This window comes from Limulus polyphemus, unplaced genomic scaffold (assembly GCF_000517525.1).
Source record: "Limulus polyphemus unplaced genomic scaffold, Limulus_polyphemus-2.1.2 Scaffold147, whole genome shotgun sequence".
NCBI lineage: Eukaryota > Metazoa > Arthropoda > Merostomata > Xiphosura > Limulidae > Limulus > Limulus polyphemus.
The window spans coordinates 887,712-909,069 of NW_013665757.1; the positions used below are offsets into that span (position 1 = coordinate 887,712).

General features: G+C 32.8%; 1 protein-coding gene across 4 annotated transcripts in view; it reads right to left on the reverse strand.

Moving 5' to 3' along the window:
* LOC106475511 (endoplasmic reticulum resident protein 44-like) overlaps nucleotides 1-21,358 on the reverse strand; it is a 29,942-nt gene that overhangs the window by 4,162 nt on the left and 4,422 nt on the right. For 2 of the 4 annotated variants that reach the window (XM_022380738.1, XM_022380736.1), the window contains exons 3-11: nucleotides 20,682-20,791; nucleotides 18,481-18,526; nucleotides 12,427-12,445; nucleotides 9,831-10,029; nucleotides 8,291-8,406; nucleotides 7,938-8,001; nucleotides 5,455-5,571; nucleotides 4,795-4,906; nucleotides 1,705-1,846 (exon numbers count right to left, since the gene is read on the reverse strand). In XM_022380738.1, coding sequence (XP_022236446.1) covers nucleotides 1,705-1,846; nucleotides 4,795-4,906; nucleotides 5,455-5,571; nucleotides 7,938-8,001; nucleotides 8,291-8,406; nucleotides 9,831-10,029; nucleotides 12,427-12,445; nucleotides 18,481-18,526; nucleotides 20,682-20,791 — 925 coding nt within the window. The remainder of the gene's footprint in view (nucleotides 1-1,704; nucleotides 1,847-4,794; nucleotides 4,907-5,454; nucleotides 5,572-7,937; nucleotides 8,002-8,290; nucleotides 8,407-9,830; nucleotides 10,030-12,426; nucleotides 12,446-18,480; nucleotides 18,527-20,681; nucleotides 20,792-21,358) is intronic. The other 2 variants (XM_013936193.2, XM_022380740.1) reach the window with 1 other exon arrangement.

Sequence of the window (21,358 nt, forward strand, 5' to 3'; positions counted from 1 at the left end):
TGCTTAACTTTTTTCCAGGTGTATATATATGTAGTTTCCTCGATGGAATATAAAACTATTTGAATATACATAGTTTTATATCCCAACAAGGCCACAGTTTTGAGAGTTTAAACTATGCCTAATATTGTTATTGCTTGTGATTTTGTGTAAAAGTATAACTAGGTCAAAATTACAGCAAAGCAATTAGTAGAATTTGATAATAGATTAATCATCAGGCTCATTAATAGATTAACTTCAATTAATAAATTATTCTCACACGAGACTTGAATAGTTGAAATAACTTAAAATAGTAATGGGAAATATTAATTTTGATTAGTTGATTATTTTCATGTGTCACACCACTAATTAATTAAGCTTAGTAAACTTGAATTAATTGAAACTAATAATGGCAAAACTCAAATTGCTTCGACAGTTGGAGTAATCCAATACACGAATTACAAGTTATTGATTAATTTTGTAATATTAATCAATTTAATCATACTTTTGAATGATAATGTTATTTGACGCAAATTGATGCAACTGATGCTCGTAGGTACATCAACTGATAGTACAGATCTAGTTAAAATTGTACATACATTTTCAAACTATGAAATTAATTTGCCAAGAAAAAAAGCTATCTGTAAAAACAAAAATACACACATGCTTTCCACAGGCACAGAGAACTGCAGTGATGACCTCTGCATGTAGTTTAACTGTAATACCCCAAAATGTGTTGGTGAAAAATAACTTGAGATGCAAATCATTTGGCTAAAGAGGCTACTTTTCGTTTCTTGCTTTTAATTAATAAACACATTTTTATTAATAAGAATCAATTTAATTTCTAGAAGTAAAGGTTAATTAAGCACTTGTATTATAAAGTATACTGCAGGTTAACTACATTTTATAAGTGATGTTCAAGATTCCATCCTACCCATGGAACTGCCTTTTACTATCAGTTGTGCTCAAACTTGTGGCCTTGATAAAGCACTTTTGCCCAACACTACAATTTCCACTGGAACAAACTTGTTCAAAGAATAGCTTGATTAATTTAAGAAGAGCTTCCACTGTATGTGGACGTGGATTCCAAGACCACATTGAAGCAAGCCAAACATACAAAAACTACTGCTGCATTAGAGCCCTTGACAAGCATGTGACTGAATGGAATTACTGTCATTACAGTTTCTTTGTCCATTTTTTTCATGAAAACAGCAGTTAATTTTAAGATGTCTAGAACTTCAAATCCTTGTTATTATTATTGTAACAGTACCAGCCTAGCTTCATACGATATATTTCTAGGTTGATTGTCTTTCATAACCATAGCCTTCACTTTGCAGATAAGGGCAATTCAGTAGGTTAGCTTGGGCTGTGGTTTCAGAGCTGTCCAAAACACCCAGTTGTATGATGTTTCGTGCTTACAAAGGGAACAGAAAAGGCTCTCTTTATGGTTCTACGTCATCGAACGCTCATGTTATATAAACATCTTTACTTGGGAGGGGTTGTGAAGTATTCTTACAACAAATTTAGAATAAACCAAGAACTAGACTTGTACTTGTTTTTTTCATGTAACTCGTTAACAACCGTTTGACTGTATATATATATATATATATATATATATAATAAAAAGTATCTATATACATAGATATATTTCTATATATAAAATTTTGCACTTAAAACATTTATAATATATTCAGTTGCATTAAAATAAGCCCCTCTGTATTTACTTACATAATATCCTTAAAGTTTGGAAAGAGATACATATGGCGGAAACTATCTATTGCAATAAGAGGCAAGTCTGTCTGAGTCTTTCCCAAATGGTGTAGTGGGTGAGTAAATCTATGACCATCAGCTGTTAAAATATTGATGGAACCTAAATAGCGAGAAAAATGCATATTTTTCTTTAAGTTTATTCAAATTTTCATTGAGCAAATATATGTAATTCAGTTAAGAGATTTATTCACTTATTTTAAAATTAACTAATGCTTAATTACTTAAAACTTACAACATTACTAGTTTTCTATAATTAGTACACAATTTTACTATTATTTAACTACAATTTTTTGGCTCATTAGCTGGAAACTTCAACAATTAGATTGTATGTAACACTTGTTCCTTAATGCACCAAATCAATTATCATCAGTTAAAACGTGTGCAAATGCAAGAGAAGACCTCAAATAAAACAATAATGAATAATAAAATTATAACAGTAAATACTGTTGAATTTAAAACCATTTTTAGATTATCTGGTGTTTTTAAACTAGACTATATTAAATACAAATTTTTTAATACTATATGAAATATTCATGTTTTTCCAATTAATTTCTCTCTCTATATTTTTTTAAGAAATTAATTTTCTAGGCAGGAATAATATTTTGGCATTCTCTTGAAAACCAACTATTGAAAAACTGATTTTGAAACAAACTTATGTGATGGTGTGTTATCTCAATAGGAGTCATGTCTTGTTGCTACATGACAATAAGTGAAACGGAAAAAAAATTACATGTGGTTTGCATGCCACACATCTAACTTTCCTTAGGGTACATTTCACAACTATAAAATTTTATGTTCTGATTTGGAACACCTCTGGTTGAGGTCATGTACTAAATTAGCCTTGCAAGTTACTTCCTGCAGTAAAGTCTAACCATGGAAGCTAGGTAATGCTTGCCTTACATGTGCATGACTGCTCTGCAACTGTCACATGCAGCAGACGTATTTTCATATTCTTCTGATCCAATTTTCTGATTAGTCAGCAACAGAGAGAATGTAACTTGTGAATACAGTATCGGTGCTTTTAGAAAGATGTTTTCTATTTTGAAGGACTCAAGTTTCATCTGTGTTTTAATCTTTTATCCATTACTTTTATTGATTGTGTAAGTAATCCTCAATTCACCTTTAAGTACAGTTAATTTTCTCTTTTTATTTAAATAAGTTTCATTCTTTGCTTTTTTTTTTATAATTTATCTTTTTTCAGTAACTTATCATCAATGAGCAATGCTTCACTACATGATCAACCATTTCTTTTGTTTCTTCATCAATAAAGTATTTTTTTATTTAACTTTAACCCAGCGTCTTGTGACTTTTATTCCATCCCTGTCCTTCTGCATACTAGTCCTTGAATTTCTAGCTATAGAAAATATCAGATATTTGTGCTTGGTTTGACTTTGAATGAGCACATACATATACAACCTACTTCTAACTTTAGAATCAAATGTAATAAAAGTACCACACTTTGTAACTGGCTAAAACATTGACTAATTTCAAGTTTCAAGCTAACAGTATGTGTTTACAATAATACTAGGAGTTTTTCAGCCTTGGCAAATTTATAAAAACCTACACTTTATCAAAATAATACCATGTGGGTTCAAAATCTTTTTAGTTTTTGAGATATTTAAAAATTTCACATAATAAATATATTATTATTAACAACACATCCCTGAGTCAACAGGACCAATTATGTAATTTTTGGTAACAAAGTATTGTCCATGTTCACATGAAATTGAGAAAAGTTGGAATAAAATAGACCTATACGATTTGATATGAGAAGTCTATTTGCTGTGGCATTTTCTATGAATATAGTGATCATAGTGTTTTTCTACCTCTTCCTCAAGATTAACCACTCTGGTCATGGTTATTTTGCCAGCTCAACTCAAGCTTTAACTGTTTGGATCACAAAGAGTTCACAATAAAAACAGCTTTATTAGAAAATAATTCTGCATCAAGCATTATTTTGAAGCTTCCTTTTCTTCTCGTTCAATAATCTGCAGCCACTCTTCTTCTTCTCCTTTGATAACCTATAGCACTCTTCATCTTCACCAGTTTCATTGTTCTGTACTGCAGCTCTTGACTTCTTCTTCTTCTACATTCAACAGTGTGTTCTTCATCACCATCGCTATTTTCAGTGTCCTGCAGCCCGTAATTTTTTTACATTCTGTACCCCATTCTTCATCATCTCCATTATTATTTTCAATGACCTGCAGTTTGTGACTTCTTCTACATTCTACAGCCATTTCTTCATCATCATCACCATTACTATTTTCAATGACCTGCAATTCATGACTTTTTCTAAATTCTACAGCTATTTCTTCATCATCATCACTGTCACTATTTTCAATGTTCTGTAGCTTGTTTGCTTTTGCTATCATTGTTATCTTCATCATTTTTCAGTTCATTTCTTTCTCTGTAAACAGTTTTTGGTCAAGTAAAACTGGTTATGTTTTGTCACTCTGCAGTACACATCTTCTGACCCATGGCTTTTTAAGGGTTTCTCCAGTGTAGAAGCTTTAAAGGGTGTCAACCTGTAGTCATCTTACACAAAGAAGTTTGAACAAACTTATTATATTAGCTTTGAGAGGATAAATATAGATACTATACTACAATAACACCATGTCCCAGGCAAAGTTTAGTAAAAAACATTCTCCAACTACCAATAAAAACTAAAATCACTGTATCTCCTCCAGTTTTTTTTCAGCTTTGAAGTTGAACAACACTGCTAGATTCCTCATACAGTAGTGCACATTCCACAAAATTTACAGGAGAGTTTAGAAAAACATTAATTTAATAAGACTGAAACAATCTCAAGATTATATAACACTTGAGTTCATTGTAATGATTATTAAAACAATACCAAAAAGTGCCATATCTTGTATTTACCTCAATGCCTTGTTTTGGAACAATTCTGATTTACAATTATTATTTCCAGAATACCAAAGTATGCTAAAATTATAAAATACAGAAAGAAAAAAAAAATAATGATGTAAAAAAGTAATAATAAAATTTTCAAATTCTATAGCTACAAATTCATAATAATATTTAACTTACCTTTATCAGCACTCAACTGAGAGAGAACTTCTGCTGTATAAGTCTTCACACTTTCTCTATCATCATGGCGATGAAACAGAATGAGAAATGGTAAGCCTTCTTCTGTTAACTCCTACCAAAGGAACCACAAAATATGATATATCTTACACAATAACTCATAGGCTAAAAACTGAAGAGACAGTATTATACACGTAACGTGTGTTGACTTTTCCTTTAAAAGAATACGTACAAAATCAATAAAGGGGGAAATAAAAAAAATGATTTAACCCTTTGATTACCACTACAAGTACACTGCGAACCCACAGATTTTGAATTAGGCTACAGTTTTCTAACATGGATACATATTAGTCTGGCACCTTATAAACAAATAGAAATTAATTACTTGTTTGTTTGTTTGTAGTTAAGCAAAAAACTTGTCTGTGCTATGCCCAACAAGGTTATTGAAACCCAATGTTTGGCAGTAGTATAAGCCTTCAGACTTACTGCTGTGCTACTGAGGGGCAAAATTAATTATCAAGTTGTAGTTTCCATACATCAAATAGATATTAATTATTGAAAATAGGTATAAATAATTCAAGATAAGCATATATATGTCTTTTTGATATCTTCAAAACATGTAGATTAAACTTAAATATGTGCTTTAATTGTTAGTTTCCATACCTCAGCATTTTCAAAGGTGATTTCTCTGACCAGTGGAATGCAATGATTTGTCATCCAAGCACTAAGTTCATCATACCTCATATCCAATGTTGGGTATAACTCATCATTATCCCCTAACTAAAAGATAATGTAACACAATAATAATAATAAAAAAAACATACACGTACCTAGCAATCTTCAATATTCTCATCAAATTCATACATAATAAAACACAATAGCTCAATCTATACATTTACTTGTTACTATTCACTGTTCTCACTAAACTGAATCGTAACAACACACAATAACTCAGCATGTATGTATACTTGGTATACTCACTATCTTTGTCCATGCTGAATCGTAACAACACACAATAACTCAACATACATGTATACTTTACTATCCTTGTTCATGCTGAAGCATAACAACACACAATAACTCAGCATACATGTGTACTTGGTATACTTCACATCATTTTCATTAAGTTGAACTATAATGAAATAATTTTGTTTGTATACAGAAAAGAGAGGAATAAATGTGTAAGAGGCAAATGCCACCCTTTTTTAGTGTGAAAATGAACTACTCCAGAGTACAGTCACATATTGATAGCTTACACTGTAATTGGTTGGTATCTAGCGAATCAGAGAGTACAACACACTAGTACAAAACCTATAAAAGGAGTCATGCTATGCCAGTAAAAGTATTAAAAAAATTATAATTTAAATCATAATCAAAACCTTAATATGTCAAAAGACTGATTAAAGGACTATGGAAGTGATAACTCTTAAATAAGTTAGAGGTACTTTTTGATCGAGTAATTTTTACCTTACATTCCATTTGAACTTTCTATATCAAAACTTCAAGGTGTTTAAGCAATTATGTATTAATCCCATGTTAGCAGGACGTGCTCCACTCTGCATCTCTCTACTCGTGTCACTGTCATTTACGTCAACACATCATACTCTCTCTCAACCTGACGTCACCACCACGTGCATAAACAACCACACGTGCGTTCCACGTGCTCCGGCCAACTCGACGAGTCATTACAAGCAGGCATGTTCTTCTTCCTCTCTCTCCCTTCGACTTTCCCTCAACTTGATGGTTTTCCACTTGCTTGGAGGCAACCCAGCTTATAAAAGACCCGTTAAAATCAGAATTCTCATCTAGTAAATTATCCTAATCGTAAACAACTGTCGGGACACTCTTAAAAAATCCAACACTCTCGTCAATACCCTATCTTCGCGTGTGGGGCTGAATAGAAACCATAGTTTCTGAGTGCCCCTGGTTGTCTCCCAAGCCCCGAAGGGGCTTGTGTGTGATATTAAACCAAAACAATTGTATAATATAGATGTGAATGCTACCTTGGGAACTGTAATATACACTTTAACATGCTGTGATATCAGATGCATTAAATTCTCTGCTAGAAAGAAGTAACCAAACCAAAAGGTTTAAATGGCCTTCAGAATACAAACAGTAGAATGTGTAAAGCAGGAGAAATGTGCTCTTAACAGATGAGTACAAATTTGAATTTTTCTCTCATGATCAATGACAGTTTGAAAGCAGAAAGGAGAACAATATCATACTGTATTTACAATGTCTGCAGTGCAGCATGTTGGGAAATCAGTATGCTGCTGAGATTGGATTTCAGTCAACAGCATACATTGGTGACTAACATAAAAACTGATATCAGTCTGACTGATGACAAGTACAAACAGATTCTGATCCCTCATTCCATCTCTTCAGGAACATGATTCATCAGCTGGGGATTCACCTTCAAGCAAGACAATCATCCAAATCATACAGCAAATGTGGTGAAATGATATCTTGATGGTAAGGAGGACCACTCATAACCATGACTTTGTCTGCACAAAGTCCCAATGTGAACATTCCTGATGTTGTACAGGCTTATGTTAAAAAATGGGAAGAACAAAAAGTGAACAACAACTTAGCTGAATTGCAGTAAGTAATAAAAGACATTTGGGACAATGTTTCACAATTTTATGTTGATAAACTGTAAGCAGTAAAGCAAAGGGTTCATGTACAAAATACTGGTGTAGAATTAATTTTGTTTCTTTTCTGTAATAATGTTTTGTATCATTACGAACTTAATCACTTAGGTGCCACTACTCATTATTTGCGACTCATGCATATATATCATGCGTGTGTTTCCATAACTACACACCACACACACATAAACAAACAGATTATATATATATATATATATGGTACACTTCTTCATTCCCACTAAGCTGGATGTTATCTAACACACCTGTTGAAAAATGACAAAAATAAATAAATAAATATATATATATATATATATGCTTGTATATTTTGTTTCCCTACTATTCTATAATTAAATGGTGATACAAAGACAGGGGTAATGTCCTAACATAAGTAATATCATCATGAAATAAATTTTAAAATACCCGTATCAGCATTTCAAAATACAGAAGAGAATTAGTGCAAACATAAGCAGCATATTGAAGATATTTGTAGCCACTAACCTTTGACCTGGCAGGTTTGAATACAATTCTTCTATGACCACTAGGTTGAGATCGTGTAAGTTCTCTAAATAAATAAGAAAATTATTTGTTTAACATTCCCTATGAGATTACTGCAAAAGATATAACATACAAAGCCACAGGACATGATTTTAGAGCTATAGGCATACAATTACAATATTATCATTACTATCTCAGTATGTGCAGGAAGACATACTGAAATGATAAAATATGAACTGAGGTAATACATCTTATCCTGAAACATAATTAGTTACTCTATTTATTTTTAGAAACTTTACTCAAAACCTTTTACTTGAATACAGAATACTAAATGTTTTGTTTCAGCTACAGCTTACCCTGTCACAACAAAGAACTGGCAGTCATCTCGAAGATCCATGGCAACTTTTCTAAATACTTCATATTCCTGCTGGTCTTTGGAGATGATGTATAATATCCCAGTCCTTTTATCTTCCTGTTCCAAAACAAATAGTATATTTTTTTTACATTAATTTCTTCTTTGGCTTTTAGATCTCCTCAGACATTTTGTTCACACATGTAATCTGTGAAAGCACATTCATATAAAAACCTGTGAAAGTATGTTTCAATTTTCTTAAATGTTATGTTTGTAGTTGAAGATATAGTACTAAACAGAAAAAATTCCTTTTGTTTAATCTGGACAGAAATGTACTAGGAAAAAGCATATTATTATGGTTTGAACACAGATAAAAATGGGTTTAGAAACTTATGTATTCTTCAGAGCCCAAGCAATTGATTATATTGTTATGATAACATGCATTACAACTAAATCTTGTAAAGAATCTTCTATGACCTGCAGTAATTACTAAATAAAGTTTCTTGCTGTAAATTCAAAATATTATGTAAAAAGAGATAAGAAAACCTATAAGTTAACCACCCACAACTGTAGCTCTATCAACTTTCATCAGCCATGTGAATGAAGTCTAAATAAAGGCATGTGATTCAGTTTGTACTTGTACACCTACAGATTTATACTTCATCAGTGCATGAACACTAAAAAGTCATAGTTTTCCTATTAAATCAAGAACTCTTAAAACATACACCACCACAAGGTGGAAATATTAAAATGTAAAAATACTCCAATGTGATGTTTATGGTGAAAAATCTGAAATTTGATACTTATTTATAATTTAATCTATTTATTTCATGGAAAACAAATAAGCTTTCTAACAAAATTATATAAGAAATATTTGAAGAAAAGATGAAAGCAACACATGAAACAATAAAGAAACTATTAAGTTAGCCAAATGCTTACTAATCCAAACTTAGTTTACAAAGAGTGTGAAAGAAAATAACAATCCATAGCTTATTGATTCTTCTGGCTCACATAGTAAAGCACCTGAACATAAACTATTCTTTAATCCTATGAATGTGTTAAATCCATGAAGTTTTAAGACTTTTCATATATCTCGCATTGTAAGTAGAAGAATCATTTACGTGTTAAGATACCAACATGTTATCAATTATGTAGGCTTTTAAGAAAACATTTTAGTAACACAAAATCTGTCTTACAGTTCTAACTACAACAAACTAGTCTTTTCTAAAAGTTTCTATTTCATTCTAAAATAAAACTAGTTTTCAGTAATTCAAACTTACCTTTTAGTTCTACCTACAACAAAACTATACAACATAAAAGAGGTAAACTTCATTCTCTGAATAGAGTAAAAGTTTCAATAATGTAAAATTTATGTTCCATTTCTGCCCATAACAGAGTATACAACATTAACAGCAAAGTAAGACCATTCACAGAAAGTCATCAAATCTACACATACACAAGTATTTATTCATTTCAAGTAGAATAACATATACAACTTCATTCATATTTATATTTAGCAATAAATGAAAAAACAACTAACAAACCTGAATATTATCCAAATCACTGGGATCTTTTATTTCCTTAACAGGATCTTTCAGGAGATTTTGGATATGTTCTACCATGGCTTTTGCTGATCGCTGACCTCTGTACTCTTTTTTCATCAACTTTCCATTTTTTAACAACTTTAATGTTGGATATTTGGTGATGTGGAACCTGGCTGCTATGCTAGCTAGGGATAAATAACTATTAGACCACACATTTATATATATGTGTGTAAAATAACATCTACCTGTATTACAAAAATCAAAGCTTTTCAAACATTATCCATATGTCTTAACACTTAAAATCACCTTACACCCTCTTACACAACTGCAACCTCTAAACTTGCGAATACCTCTGTATTTACTGTGGCAACATACTCTATATTAAAAGATTTTTACTGTTTGTTGTGTGTGCCTATTTATTGTGGTGATCATGTTTTTTTTTAAAACGTCCCTCAGGAGCCAAAGGGTGTGTCTTTACACTACAATTTGTTGAATACTAAAAGTAAGTTCAATCCAGAAACTCCCAAAGAGGGTGGTTTTGGATGTATCTTTTCGAGACAAGTTTTCACTGGTAATTTATAAATATTTAAGTAAAATATGGCATCCTCAAGTCTCCATACTAGCTAGTACTAAGGTCTACCCACTGGGAGTAAATTCAGTAGGTATCAATAAAACCACATTCTGAGCATCATTAATTAAGCAACTGCCAACCTTTTATGCTTCTGCTATCACTTTTTTATGTTTAGCTTTCAATTGAGATACAAACAATTTCAGTAAGATGAGCAGACAGGAACACTTTGAAAGCAACTACATGCATAATATTGTACTTGGCTTGCTGCACAATATCTACCAAGGTGGTTCTAAACAGTTCCTGTATACCTCTGCATGTCATTTGAACACTTCTATGTTTATTGTGCATGGCTGTTAAGCTTGTGATACACTGATGGATTTCAGTCATCTTACGACTTCAAATCACTTTTTGAATCCACAATGCTAAAAGTGTGTTGAAAATGCCTTCTTTTTAGCCAATAAAAATGTCCAAAAAATTTCAATTCAAATTAAGAAAAATTGGATTGGGTAGTTTTTTTTTTAACCAAAATGTACCCCACTGGCTCGTGAGGGGCCTATTAACTTTTTCACATTGATATTTTTAATAAAAGCATGTGAATAAACGTTTGAGGATTTTTTCTGTCAGTTCAACTGCATTTATTTTAAATGAAAACTCATTTTAAATGTTTATTGTATTACAACACTCTTCTTTATTAATGTTTCATTTTGATTATTTTGCAAATTATTCATAGTTTATATGATTAGATTAATTTTAAAAGGTAAACATTAAGCTGATGAAACAATTAAATCCTTTTACAATTTTTTCAATTACAAGCTGTGCAAAAGTAGACTTGTCATTAAACTTAGAAACAAAACAAATTGTTAAAAAACAAAAACAAAATCTATTACCAATCTTTCAACAAAAACAACTCAAGTGGCTTAAACATCCCTGTTTGTTTGTTTTGAATTTTGTGCAAAGCTACACGAGGGCTATCAGTGCTAGCCATCCCTAATTTAGCAGTGAAAGACTAGAGGGAAGACAGCTAATTATCACCACCCACCACCAACTCTTGGGCTACTCTTTTACCAACAAATAGTGGTATTATAATGCCCCCACGGTTGAAAGGGTGAGCATGTTTGGTGGGACAGGGAATCGAACCCACGACCCACAGATTGCGAGTCGAGCTCCATAACCACCTGGCTATGCCGGGCAAAACATTCCTGTAAGAAAGTCTTTGGCTGCATTTGTAATGGAAATGTGGTCCTGTATAAGTTTGTCAATAACAAACAAAACATGAAATGAAACAGAATAAAATTACTCCAAATAAACACTACAATAAACTACAAAAACATAAAATAAAAAAGAAGAGGTAAACTTCTTAGCTTTCAACCTTTAACCATCTTGAAAATGTGACAAATGCAGAGATACAATCAATAATGAGGCTGGTGACTTGCAAGGGGGTGGGGGAGTCAGCCCTCTTGTGTTCATCATGTATGTGACTGAAATGCTATTAATATGTGCAAATTTCAGTTTCTGTCCAGTTTTTCAGATGATGTGGCTATATGGAAGAGTTTTCCTAATCCAGACAAAGCTGTTATTAATCTACAACCATTACCAAATCAAATATTTCTCCAACAAATGAAGAATAAGGATAAAAACACAAGTCCTATAACAAAAATAATTAAACTTAGTATTCCGAAACTTGTTTAATTTCGAAGCCTAAGTTCAAGGGAGGTCCAGTTCAATCTACAACTTGATCAACACGTGTTATTAGATTATACTAGTTTTGGAGAATTCCACTCTTCAAGTCCTATTATTCACACAATCTTCTAAAATAAGAAGACGACTCCCAAAACTATACCTAAATGGAACCCTCCTCCAGGTAACCACATCAACAAACTATATCAGCTTGATATATGATTCTAGACTTAACTAGACAAAACACTTAAGTAATTTGAAAGCCAAAATATGACAAAGAGCCAGCTAAATACAACATCTGACTAATAACAACTGAAAACATGCTCAAAATTTATAAAACATACTTACATCCAGTGGTAGAATATGCCTGCCCCGCATGATTCAATGTTTAAAAAACATAGATAACCAATTTATAAACAATCCAAAATTCAATGCATATTAAAGCATATAGTGCCAAAAACTACCAATTCAACTACACAAACACCCCTATGTTGTCAGACACACTACTAAGTGCATTTAAACAAAATAATTATTGAGTACTTTAGAAAAATGAACAAAGATCTAAGTACCCCTCACCATTAAATGTTAACATTTTCCTAATCTGAAAATGTATTTTCAATAGATAATTAACTCTTCACACAAAAAAGCTAGAAAGCAATCTTCTTTGCACATCTGTCAAAGTTATTTGTATGGCACTAGCCTTAAGGCAACTCCTACCTAATTTTAATGTGAACTGTGCTGGTGCATAATGATGTCATCATGCAACAAAAACCCTCCATCGACAGGAGGGTGAAACAATATCCATGCACAGTAACTCCCTCTGTGAACTTGCACTCATGATAACTTCATTCTTTGGCGAGGCAAGACCAAAAAAAAGTGTATCAGAAGTGGGGAAGACAGGTGGGAATGTGTGAAGAGATGAATATCTATCAGAAATACATTTTCAGATTAGGAAAATGTTAACTTCTCAGATGATAACTCATCTACACACACAGAAAAGCTAGAATCCTACACTGAATTGGTGGAGGGGCTGGAGCAAATGTTACATAGATAAGCTCCCTTCATAAAGCACATGATAGGAAGCCCATGGAGTGTGACATCTAATGGCAGGGGCACACTCATTGGAGACTGCATCTCAACTCAATCAGGGTATACTCTTTGCCTGGAATGTAAGGGAGGAAGAGGCAAATGAGCCCTAAGTGTTGCAGGAATGGGCAGAATGAGAACATGACTGTCTGATTCGATGATGAGGGAACCCACTTTGAGACTAGTAATGCTTGGAGACGGCTTGAATGGGTAATGAAGAAAAATTTTAATATAAGTTTAACATAACAGCAAATGTACAATGTTTCAACCTAGAGAAGTGCCCAGATCCTCATCAGACCTCAAGCCAGAAATATCTGTTACTGGAAACAGTGCAATGAATGACTGCAAAATTATATTTTTAAAAGCCAGCAAGTGCAGTCAAAGAAGTGGGCATAATGTTTCTCTGGTGTTAGCTTTTTCCATGATAATCCATGGAAAAGGTACAGTCTGGATTGGACAATTGAGTAAATATATATATACCACAAGAGTACCTTAAGTGGTCTTGCAGATGGTATGATCAATTTCCATTATCCTGGCTCAATGCAGATTTTAGGTAAGTTTTCCCTGGGAAGCAACAACAGCCACCTGCCAAGATCCTATGAAATTAAAATGGGCTCTGAAAAAGAGATGGTAGGGGGAATTGAAGAATGGCAACCACTGGAAGCTGAAACCTATCAGGAGAAAAAACAGCCAGATAGTGTAGATAAAGAAAGACAAGTATGTGGAGAATCATCCACATGTCTACCTGGAAGATCTTGTCCTAGGGCCAGTGAAAATGAGATGCAAGAAAATGAAAAAGATGACAAATTAAATGTGAAATAGTCTTTAAGCATTTACATCCAGAGATGAACATACCATCTGGAGGAGTTAATGGACACAACCAATAATGGAAAAGGAAAGGGGTCTCAAGGTAGGTACAGATGATGGTGCGGACCCCAAAATGAGCCAATCCAGGTCCAACTGATCAAAGAGCTAAGAGATAGAAGGAAAGAAGATAAGAGAGAAAGTATGGTTACCTTCCTCAGCAGTCGAGGTCTAAGGAAGGAAATTATGGTCCAAAGAGAGGAGTATGTAAGTGCAGTGGAAAAGGGTGCAAAAAGCATCCATATATCCGAAAGATCATAATCACAGGCAAATAGGAAGAGGAAATAAATCTGTAGAGAAAGATGGGACAAAAAAGCAAGAAGCCAACAGCTCCAACAGGCACTTGTGAGATAAAGTAAAACCCCACTAAGATCTCAGGCAAGCATGGGAGTCAGGTGAGGAGTTGAAGGAGAACAAAGGAATGAAACATAGTGGAGAGGACAGGGAAAAAAAAACACCTTGTGGTACCAGTAAAGGTGAAATGCCATGGCCAAGGCTGCCCAACAACTAGTAAAAGCAGAGACTGACAAACCATGGATGAACAGCCAGAAGTAAAGGAGTGGCAGATGGATTAACAACAACAGACCCACCACTTTTGTTAATAGACAAACACAGTGGACGTGCAACACGAATGTGACAAGAATGTCACACAATCAGTAAGTCCTGCCCAATAGGCAATGGACTGGGCAAATCACATGCATGAAGATGGAGGGAAGATATTCCTCAATAAAAAAAAAAAGAGATACATAAGGGTGAAGCAAGGGAGAGGGGATAATGGGGAAAGAAAGAGAAGGTCTGAATGTTAAGCAAGCCAAGGCTGAGCTGGCCAAAGAGATGCCACCAACAGGACCTAATAAGGAGAGTCATGTGTAAAGGGGAAGATTTGAGGGAGTAGACAAGGAGGGGAATAGGCATATAGAAAAAGGTAAGACCAATCCTGGCTGAGGGTATCAACAGCCAGAATTGAAGAATGAGGAACAAAGTACCAGACGAGAAGAAACCCAGAATTGAAAAGCGTGGCAAAGATGTCTATGAGAGATGTGCCCAACCAAGAGTAAACCCAATAAAATACTTAGGGGTGTATAGCCACTCCATTGGTAGAATGTGGACTGGCCAAGAGTGATGGTTCACCACCAAGATCTTAGTTTCCAGTAAGCGACAGGCAACAAGACAAGTAACAAGAAAAACAGCAAGAATGTCAAGCACGTTAACGTGGAGTGAACCCTCATTCTGTACTGCATCTAAATGCTAGATGTCATACCGGTGTCCAGAGATGTATGTCACATATTGAAGATTGTTAGTGTAGGTATTCTTAATTAATTTATTTTGTAAGTGGATATTTCATGATTGTTTAGCTTTTTTTATAATAAGAGAGTAACAAGCAGTTGATTGTTGGAAGTTGTGTTTGTAAGTTATTGATGTCGAGGCTATGGAGATTTCTAGAAATTCTCAGTGAAAGATATAAAAAAAAGTGGCAACCAAATGAGAGACCACAGAATGGGAAGAGAGTCAAAAGTAAAGCCAAGTGAAAGAGAGTTTCAGTCAGAGAAAGGTTATACGATGTAAAGTTAGCCATCGTAGGAGTGAATAGCCTAACATGTGATATGTTAAAGTGAGATTAACAGTTTTCTGATACTTTAGGAGAATAATTTGTCTTGTCAAAGGGTGTTCTAAAGCAATTGAACTGCCAGTGTGGACTTTTACAAAAAGCAGATGATTATTTGGAAGTTGGCCAATATGAGAAAAGTAGACGTTTATTGAAAGTAGGCCTAAATACAAAAAAGTATCAGAAATTTGGGATACAACTGAGTAACTGAATGACAGCGTAAATGAATTATACACTGATACTGCTGTGATAAAAGAAAAAAAAGAGAGATAGGAAAAGGAATAAGTGAATTATACACTGATAGTGTTAGAGATAAAAATAGAGAAAAATAGTTGGGTTTGTCCACTGAATTCTAAAGCAAATTGAATTGGCCTAAGTGGACTTTTGAAAGAAGAAGAGAACTGTATAGTACTTAAGATATAATAATGAGATACACAGTGTAAAGAATTATTGTTTATACATTTAACTTGTTTTGAATATATTATTTTAAAACAAGCAGGGTGCGTGCTGTTCATTTATCGTCAAATTTATCCCCAACAAGTCACAGACACCTATTGTAGAAGAATCCTTAGCCCAACACACCCATATTTAACTTACTATATATGATACAAAAAAGTAAGTAGGAGAGGGAATACAGGAAGGTAGTAAGAAAACATGAAAATGTGTAACCAGAGAGCAAAATAGAAGGTAAGATGCTCAATCCTCAAGCTGGCCAAATACATACCAAGAGTAGCGAATAAAGAAAAGGAATGGAAGAAAGTCTACAAGTCAGGACAAAAAGAGTCACAAACATAATGGGAACAATTGGGTGTGAAAAGGAGCTATTGGAGAAAGGAAATGTTATAAATCCTAATAACAAGCAAAGAGGTAAAACAAGGTAAACCCCAAGAATTGTGGATCATGGAGTGAAAAACTAGAAATAATAAAGGCAACAGGCAAAAGATAAGGAAAAGAACATACCTGAGAATGAAATCACGAAATAAGTTTGAAGGTTAAGGTTGTTTCTCAAGTGGTAAGGCACTACCATAAGCAAGTCAGGTTAAAGTCATAGTCGAATAGTTCATTCCTACATGATGAAAAGGAATTTTGGCCAACGAAATTGGAAATAGAAGACCCAGTAAGTATGTGGTAATTCACAGCACATTTAAAAATGGCTGCAACATCTCCTACAGTGAACAAGCATCTAGAAGCCATAGTAGAAATAGGGCCTGTGTGTAAATAAAGTCATTCACATAGGGCTAAGTATGTGTCACCGAGATTTGAGAATTCACTATAAAAATTAAAGCTTTTGAAACAAAAGCCAAAGAAAACAAAATCAAAGTTTTGTTAACAATGCAAATCTCAACAAACTGAACTCAGATGAGAAGTTTAAAAATATTTGTTCAATACAATTCCAAGGAAAAGAATGAAGCTATGAGGAGTGCAAGAGCTTAGGGGGATATACTGCATATGGAGGTTGTTTCACCAACCTATTGGTGGAGAACTTTTGTTGCATGATGATGTCATCATGTACCCTTGCAGTTCATGTCAAAACACATGAAATTAGGTAAGAATTGCCTCAAGGCTTGTGGCACTAGTGGCAAATCTGTTAGGCAGATGTGAGATGAAGATAACTTTCTAGCTTTTCTGCGTGCATAGATAAGATATTGTTTCGAAACTTGAAAGTTCTTTATATTAATGGCAAGCTAAGCAAACAAATATTTCCTTATGCTATTAGTTTTATTTAAAAGGGTATTTATGTAAAAATAAGATTAATGGCGTATTTTTACATGCAACTATTGAACTGTTTGCAAGAACAAGACTTTCTGTTTGAACAGACATTTTCAAGAAAAATTGTTGTGATATAAATTGGAAAATCACCGGTTTCCATTCATGGACATGGATGGAAAAGGGCCACTTGTGTGTAACAAACTATGAACATTCATGACCCACATGCAATGGCTGCATGTTTCTAAATCAGTCCTTCAAAAATATTGGGATCACTGATGATGGAGGATGCTTTGGTATATAAATAAAAGATCCCAAGCATTTATATTCCATGTTCATGGATGGATGAAAAGGTACAGTGTGCATCTGACACTCCCAGGTTCCATGACCAAAATGTGACCGTGTAAGTCCATACAATCATTATATTATTACATAGCAGATTCTTTGGATCCAGGTTTAAATTTGAGCTCCATGCAAAACTTGTCTCTCATAATTCTTTTTTTGTTTTTTAAAGGACAAATATATAAGAATTCATATAAAACTCACGAGGTAATTAAATATCATCAAACAAAGATAAACACACTTATGATTCTTACTAAAATAAATGAACCTGCAACACATAGCACAATCTAAAAAATACATGATTCTGGAATAATAAGTTGTACATCAACATACAAACTTTTCTGCTCCTTCACAAACTTTAAAAAATACAAAATGACAAAAATATCTTATATAAGTCAATATTTCAATATGAATTAAATGAAGCAGGATTAATGCACTTTTTTATAACTCTTTCAATATCTCCAACTGTAATCGAAAGCAATTCTTTATTGCTTTCTTTTTTTTTTGTAGATAGTAGTGATATTAAATGAGTATAAATAATTGAAATATGTTTATGGTATGATTGTATTATTACAAATATAAACAGATTAAAAATATACTTTACATGAAATAGCATATTAAGTTGAACATTAACTAAATGAAAAAATATATACAAACTAACCTGTAAGTTTAATATTAAATTAAATAGAAATACATATATAAATATAAACAAAGATTTTTAACGTGAATTTCATCCCATGATGCATAATAATGTGGCACAAGTGAAGTACTGAAAGTTTAAATTATGTTGTACTTACATTCTGCATCACAGTCAACTTTTCCTAATAAAACTTTTCCATGATCCTGAAAAAATGAAAGAACCTCCACATTTCAGTAAAAAAAATCATTTTTCCAAAATATTAACAGTAAAAGCAACATAACTGTCAGTTAAAAATAATTGTGATTTACCAAATTAAAGATCACTCAGAATAGCAATGTGATATGGTGGCATGCCTAAGCAAGTGATACATCTCCAATTGAAATTTATTTCTGTCTATTATGATGCTACACCTCTACTGAGCTGAATTATTAGTAAAATAAAAAAATAAAAATTTGTTATTATCCAATGTTAATTTATTTTATTTCTCTCTCTTTTCACTGTGCAAATATTCCATGAGGTTTCCTTCTAATTTTGATATCATTAAGTGAGCGACAAAGTAATAATGCCAAACATCCCATACTCTCTACCAATTATCATGAAAATTTGGTATGTAAAAATATTTTAACCTATCAAAAAAAAAAATAACAATAAAAACTTTAGAAAATATTCTGTGAGTATTTTCTAAATATTCACTAACATAAAATTTACATTTAGCTGGCCATGCTGAATCCTGGTAACCTTAAGGTTAAGCTGTGTAGATGTACGACTTTTTCCACAGTGTGCACAAATGAAAATATTATAGATTAGAACATCATATAAAGCATGTTTTTAGCATGAAAAATAAAGTTTCATTATAAATTTCTCTACTCTCTCATCTTATATAACGTAAGGTTGTGTAGCAAGATGATCTTAGCCACAACAGTATTATAAATAGGGAAGCAACCCTACTTCTTACACTGATATTAAGAAATATTTACATATAAGTGGAAAAATAATGATCAGAAACAATTAAAAGGATGGTTTGAATAATTTTATTTCAGTAAAAATGATTTACTGAATAATTTTTATGTTAAATGACAGTGCAATATCATTTACCATACTTAATAAGGGTTCTCAATAAACCAGAACCCCAAGTAAGCATAAAAAGTGGGTCAAGAGTACATTGACACTCAGAAATTTTAGTTCCCACATATGAAAAGAGCAAAATACAAACAAACAAATTTTAGTTTTGTAACACTGTTACTCACTCTAGAGTAATCACCAAATCAAGAACATTACTTTTTGACGCAGATATTACGTACAAATACATTGTGTACATTACAAATTGACCCATGTTAACAGTAGAGAGCTCCTTGATTTTATGTGGCTTCCCATCCATGTAGAGATCTCAGTGACACAACTATCAATGAATGAGAGAGTGCTATCAGATTGATTTGCATATTTGTGGGTGAGCTATCAAGCACCCTTTAATTAGCCATGTCTAGTTAGTCTGGCTTTCATATCTAAACAATTTTCAACCAAAAGAAACATAACATTAATCAGATTATCAAGCAATTTGTTTGTAAGGTAGTTGAAAACTGATCATAAACCATTATTTGTTGCATCTTTGAAGATGAATATTATTCAGCAATCAGTCTTATTGTTAGACTAAAATTGCATACTCTGACTTATAGTTACTACATAGTAATTACACACACACACACACACACACTTGTTTTAAAGTGAAGAAAAGTGATGATTTTTACCAGTTTTAAAGTGAGTCTTTGGCAGAGTTCATAGTAATGTCACAGACATTTCTCCATTTTTCACTGCCCCCCAACCACCACCATAAAGTTACAAACATCAACACACACACACATGCATACATATTGAACAGGCACAAAATTAACAGGGTATCACTATAATATGAAGGCAAAGCATAATTGTTATAGGGTCATCAGCTTTGGCACTAATTTTGTCCCTAATTTCAAAGTTTCACCCTCACAATTAGACACCCCCAGTTCTGAAATCCTATGGTGAGCTCTGCTTATACTTTAACATGTAAGCAAGTTCAAGTAAGTATCCTTTAGTTTAATTATTGTGCTGATTGACAGTTACTGTTTATCTTGAAAGGTGCATCAAGTAAGAGGTCACAGTCAATTATCGACTACCTTGCAAACAAGTTGCTTCTCGTAGTAGATAACTGGGTAACATCACTGACAAAATACCCCAATGACAAAACATTACACATTGTTGTAATTTTGCTGAAAATGGTTCTGCTAATGTGCTTATTGAAAATAAATGTTTTAAAAAAAGCTTATCTAAAACTCTTAAGTAGTGATGTTAAGTATTGAAATAAAAAAGTGTCGTCCAACTCACTTGAATCTCGTTCGTTACACGGTCTGCTGCTTCATCAAAAATTGGTGCTAAAATCTGACTAAACTTGCACCAATCAGTATAAAAATTTATAAATACTAATTCATAGCTTCCTGCAAAAGGAGAAAATATAAACATGAAATATGCAACTGACCAATAACTTTTTCTTTTTTACTGATCTACAGTACCTAAATTGTAATACATATTCAAATAGTTTAAAAAAATAGCATTCTACAAAATACTGTACACAAAAATAAAATCTAAATGCAAAAGAAAGAAATTTTAAAGGCTAATTTTTTTACAGCAAAAAATTAAATCAGGAAGCTTGAAAAATACTTAATAATAGGTATTTTTTTAATTGTATGTGAGCCTACATTAGGAGTGTTGATGGTTACTGTACAAGACTAAAATATTATCACAGAAACAACCCATGTTTACTGTCTACATTTAGGACCCTTCCAGAATAAGTTAATGTTTTGTGTGTACTTATTTTAATAAATTTCCTTTTGTCCGATTGTTTTCTCTTAGAATAAAAATAAGTCTTCTAAGTATTTTATGAGTGGGATTTGACTAATAGGAATTTAACCCAAAGAAAATGTGACTGAACTTTCCCATACTTCTTTATATACCTCCAAAAGTAATAAATTATTAAGTCAAAATAGCAACTCTTTGAAAAAAAA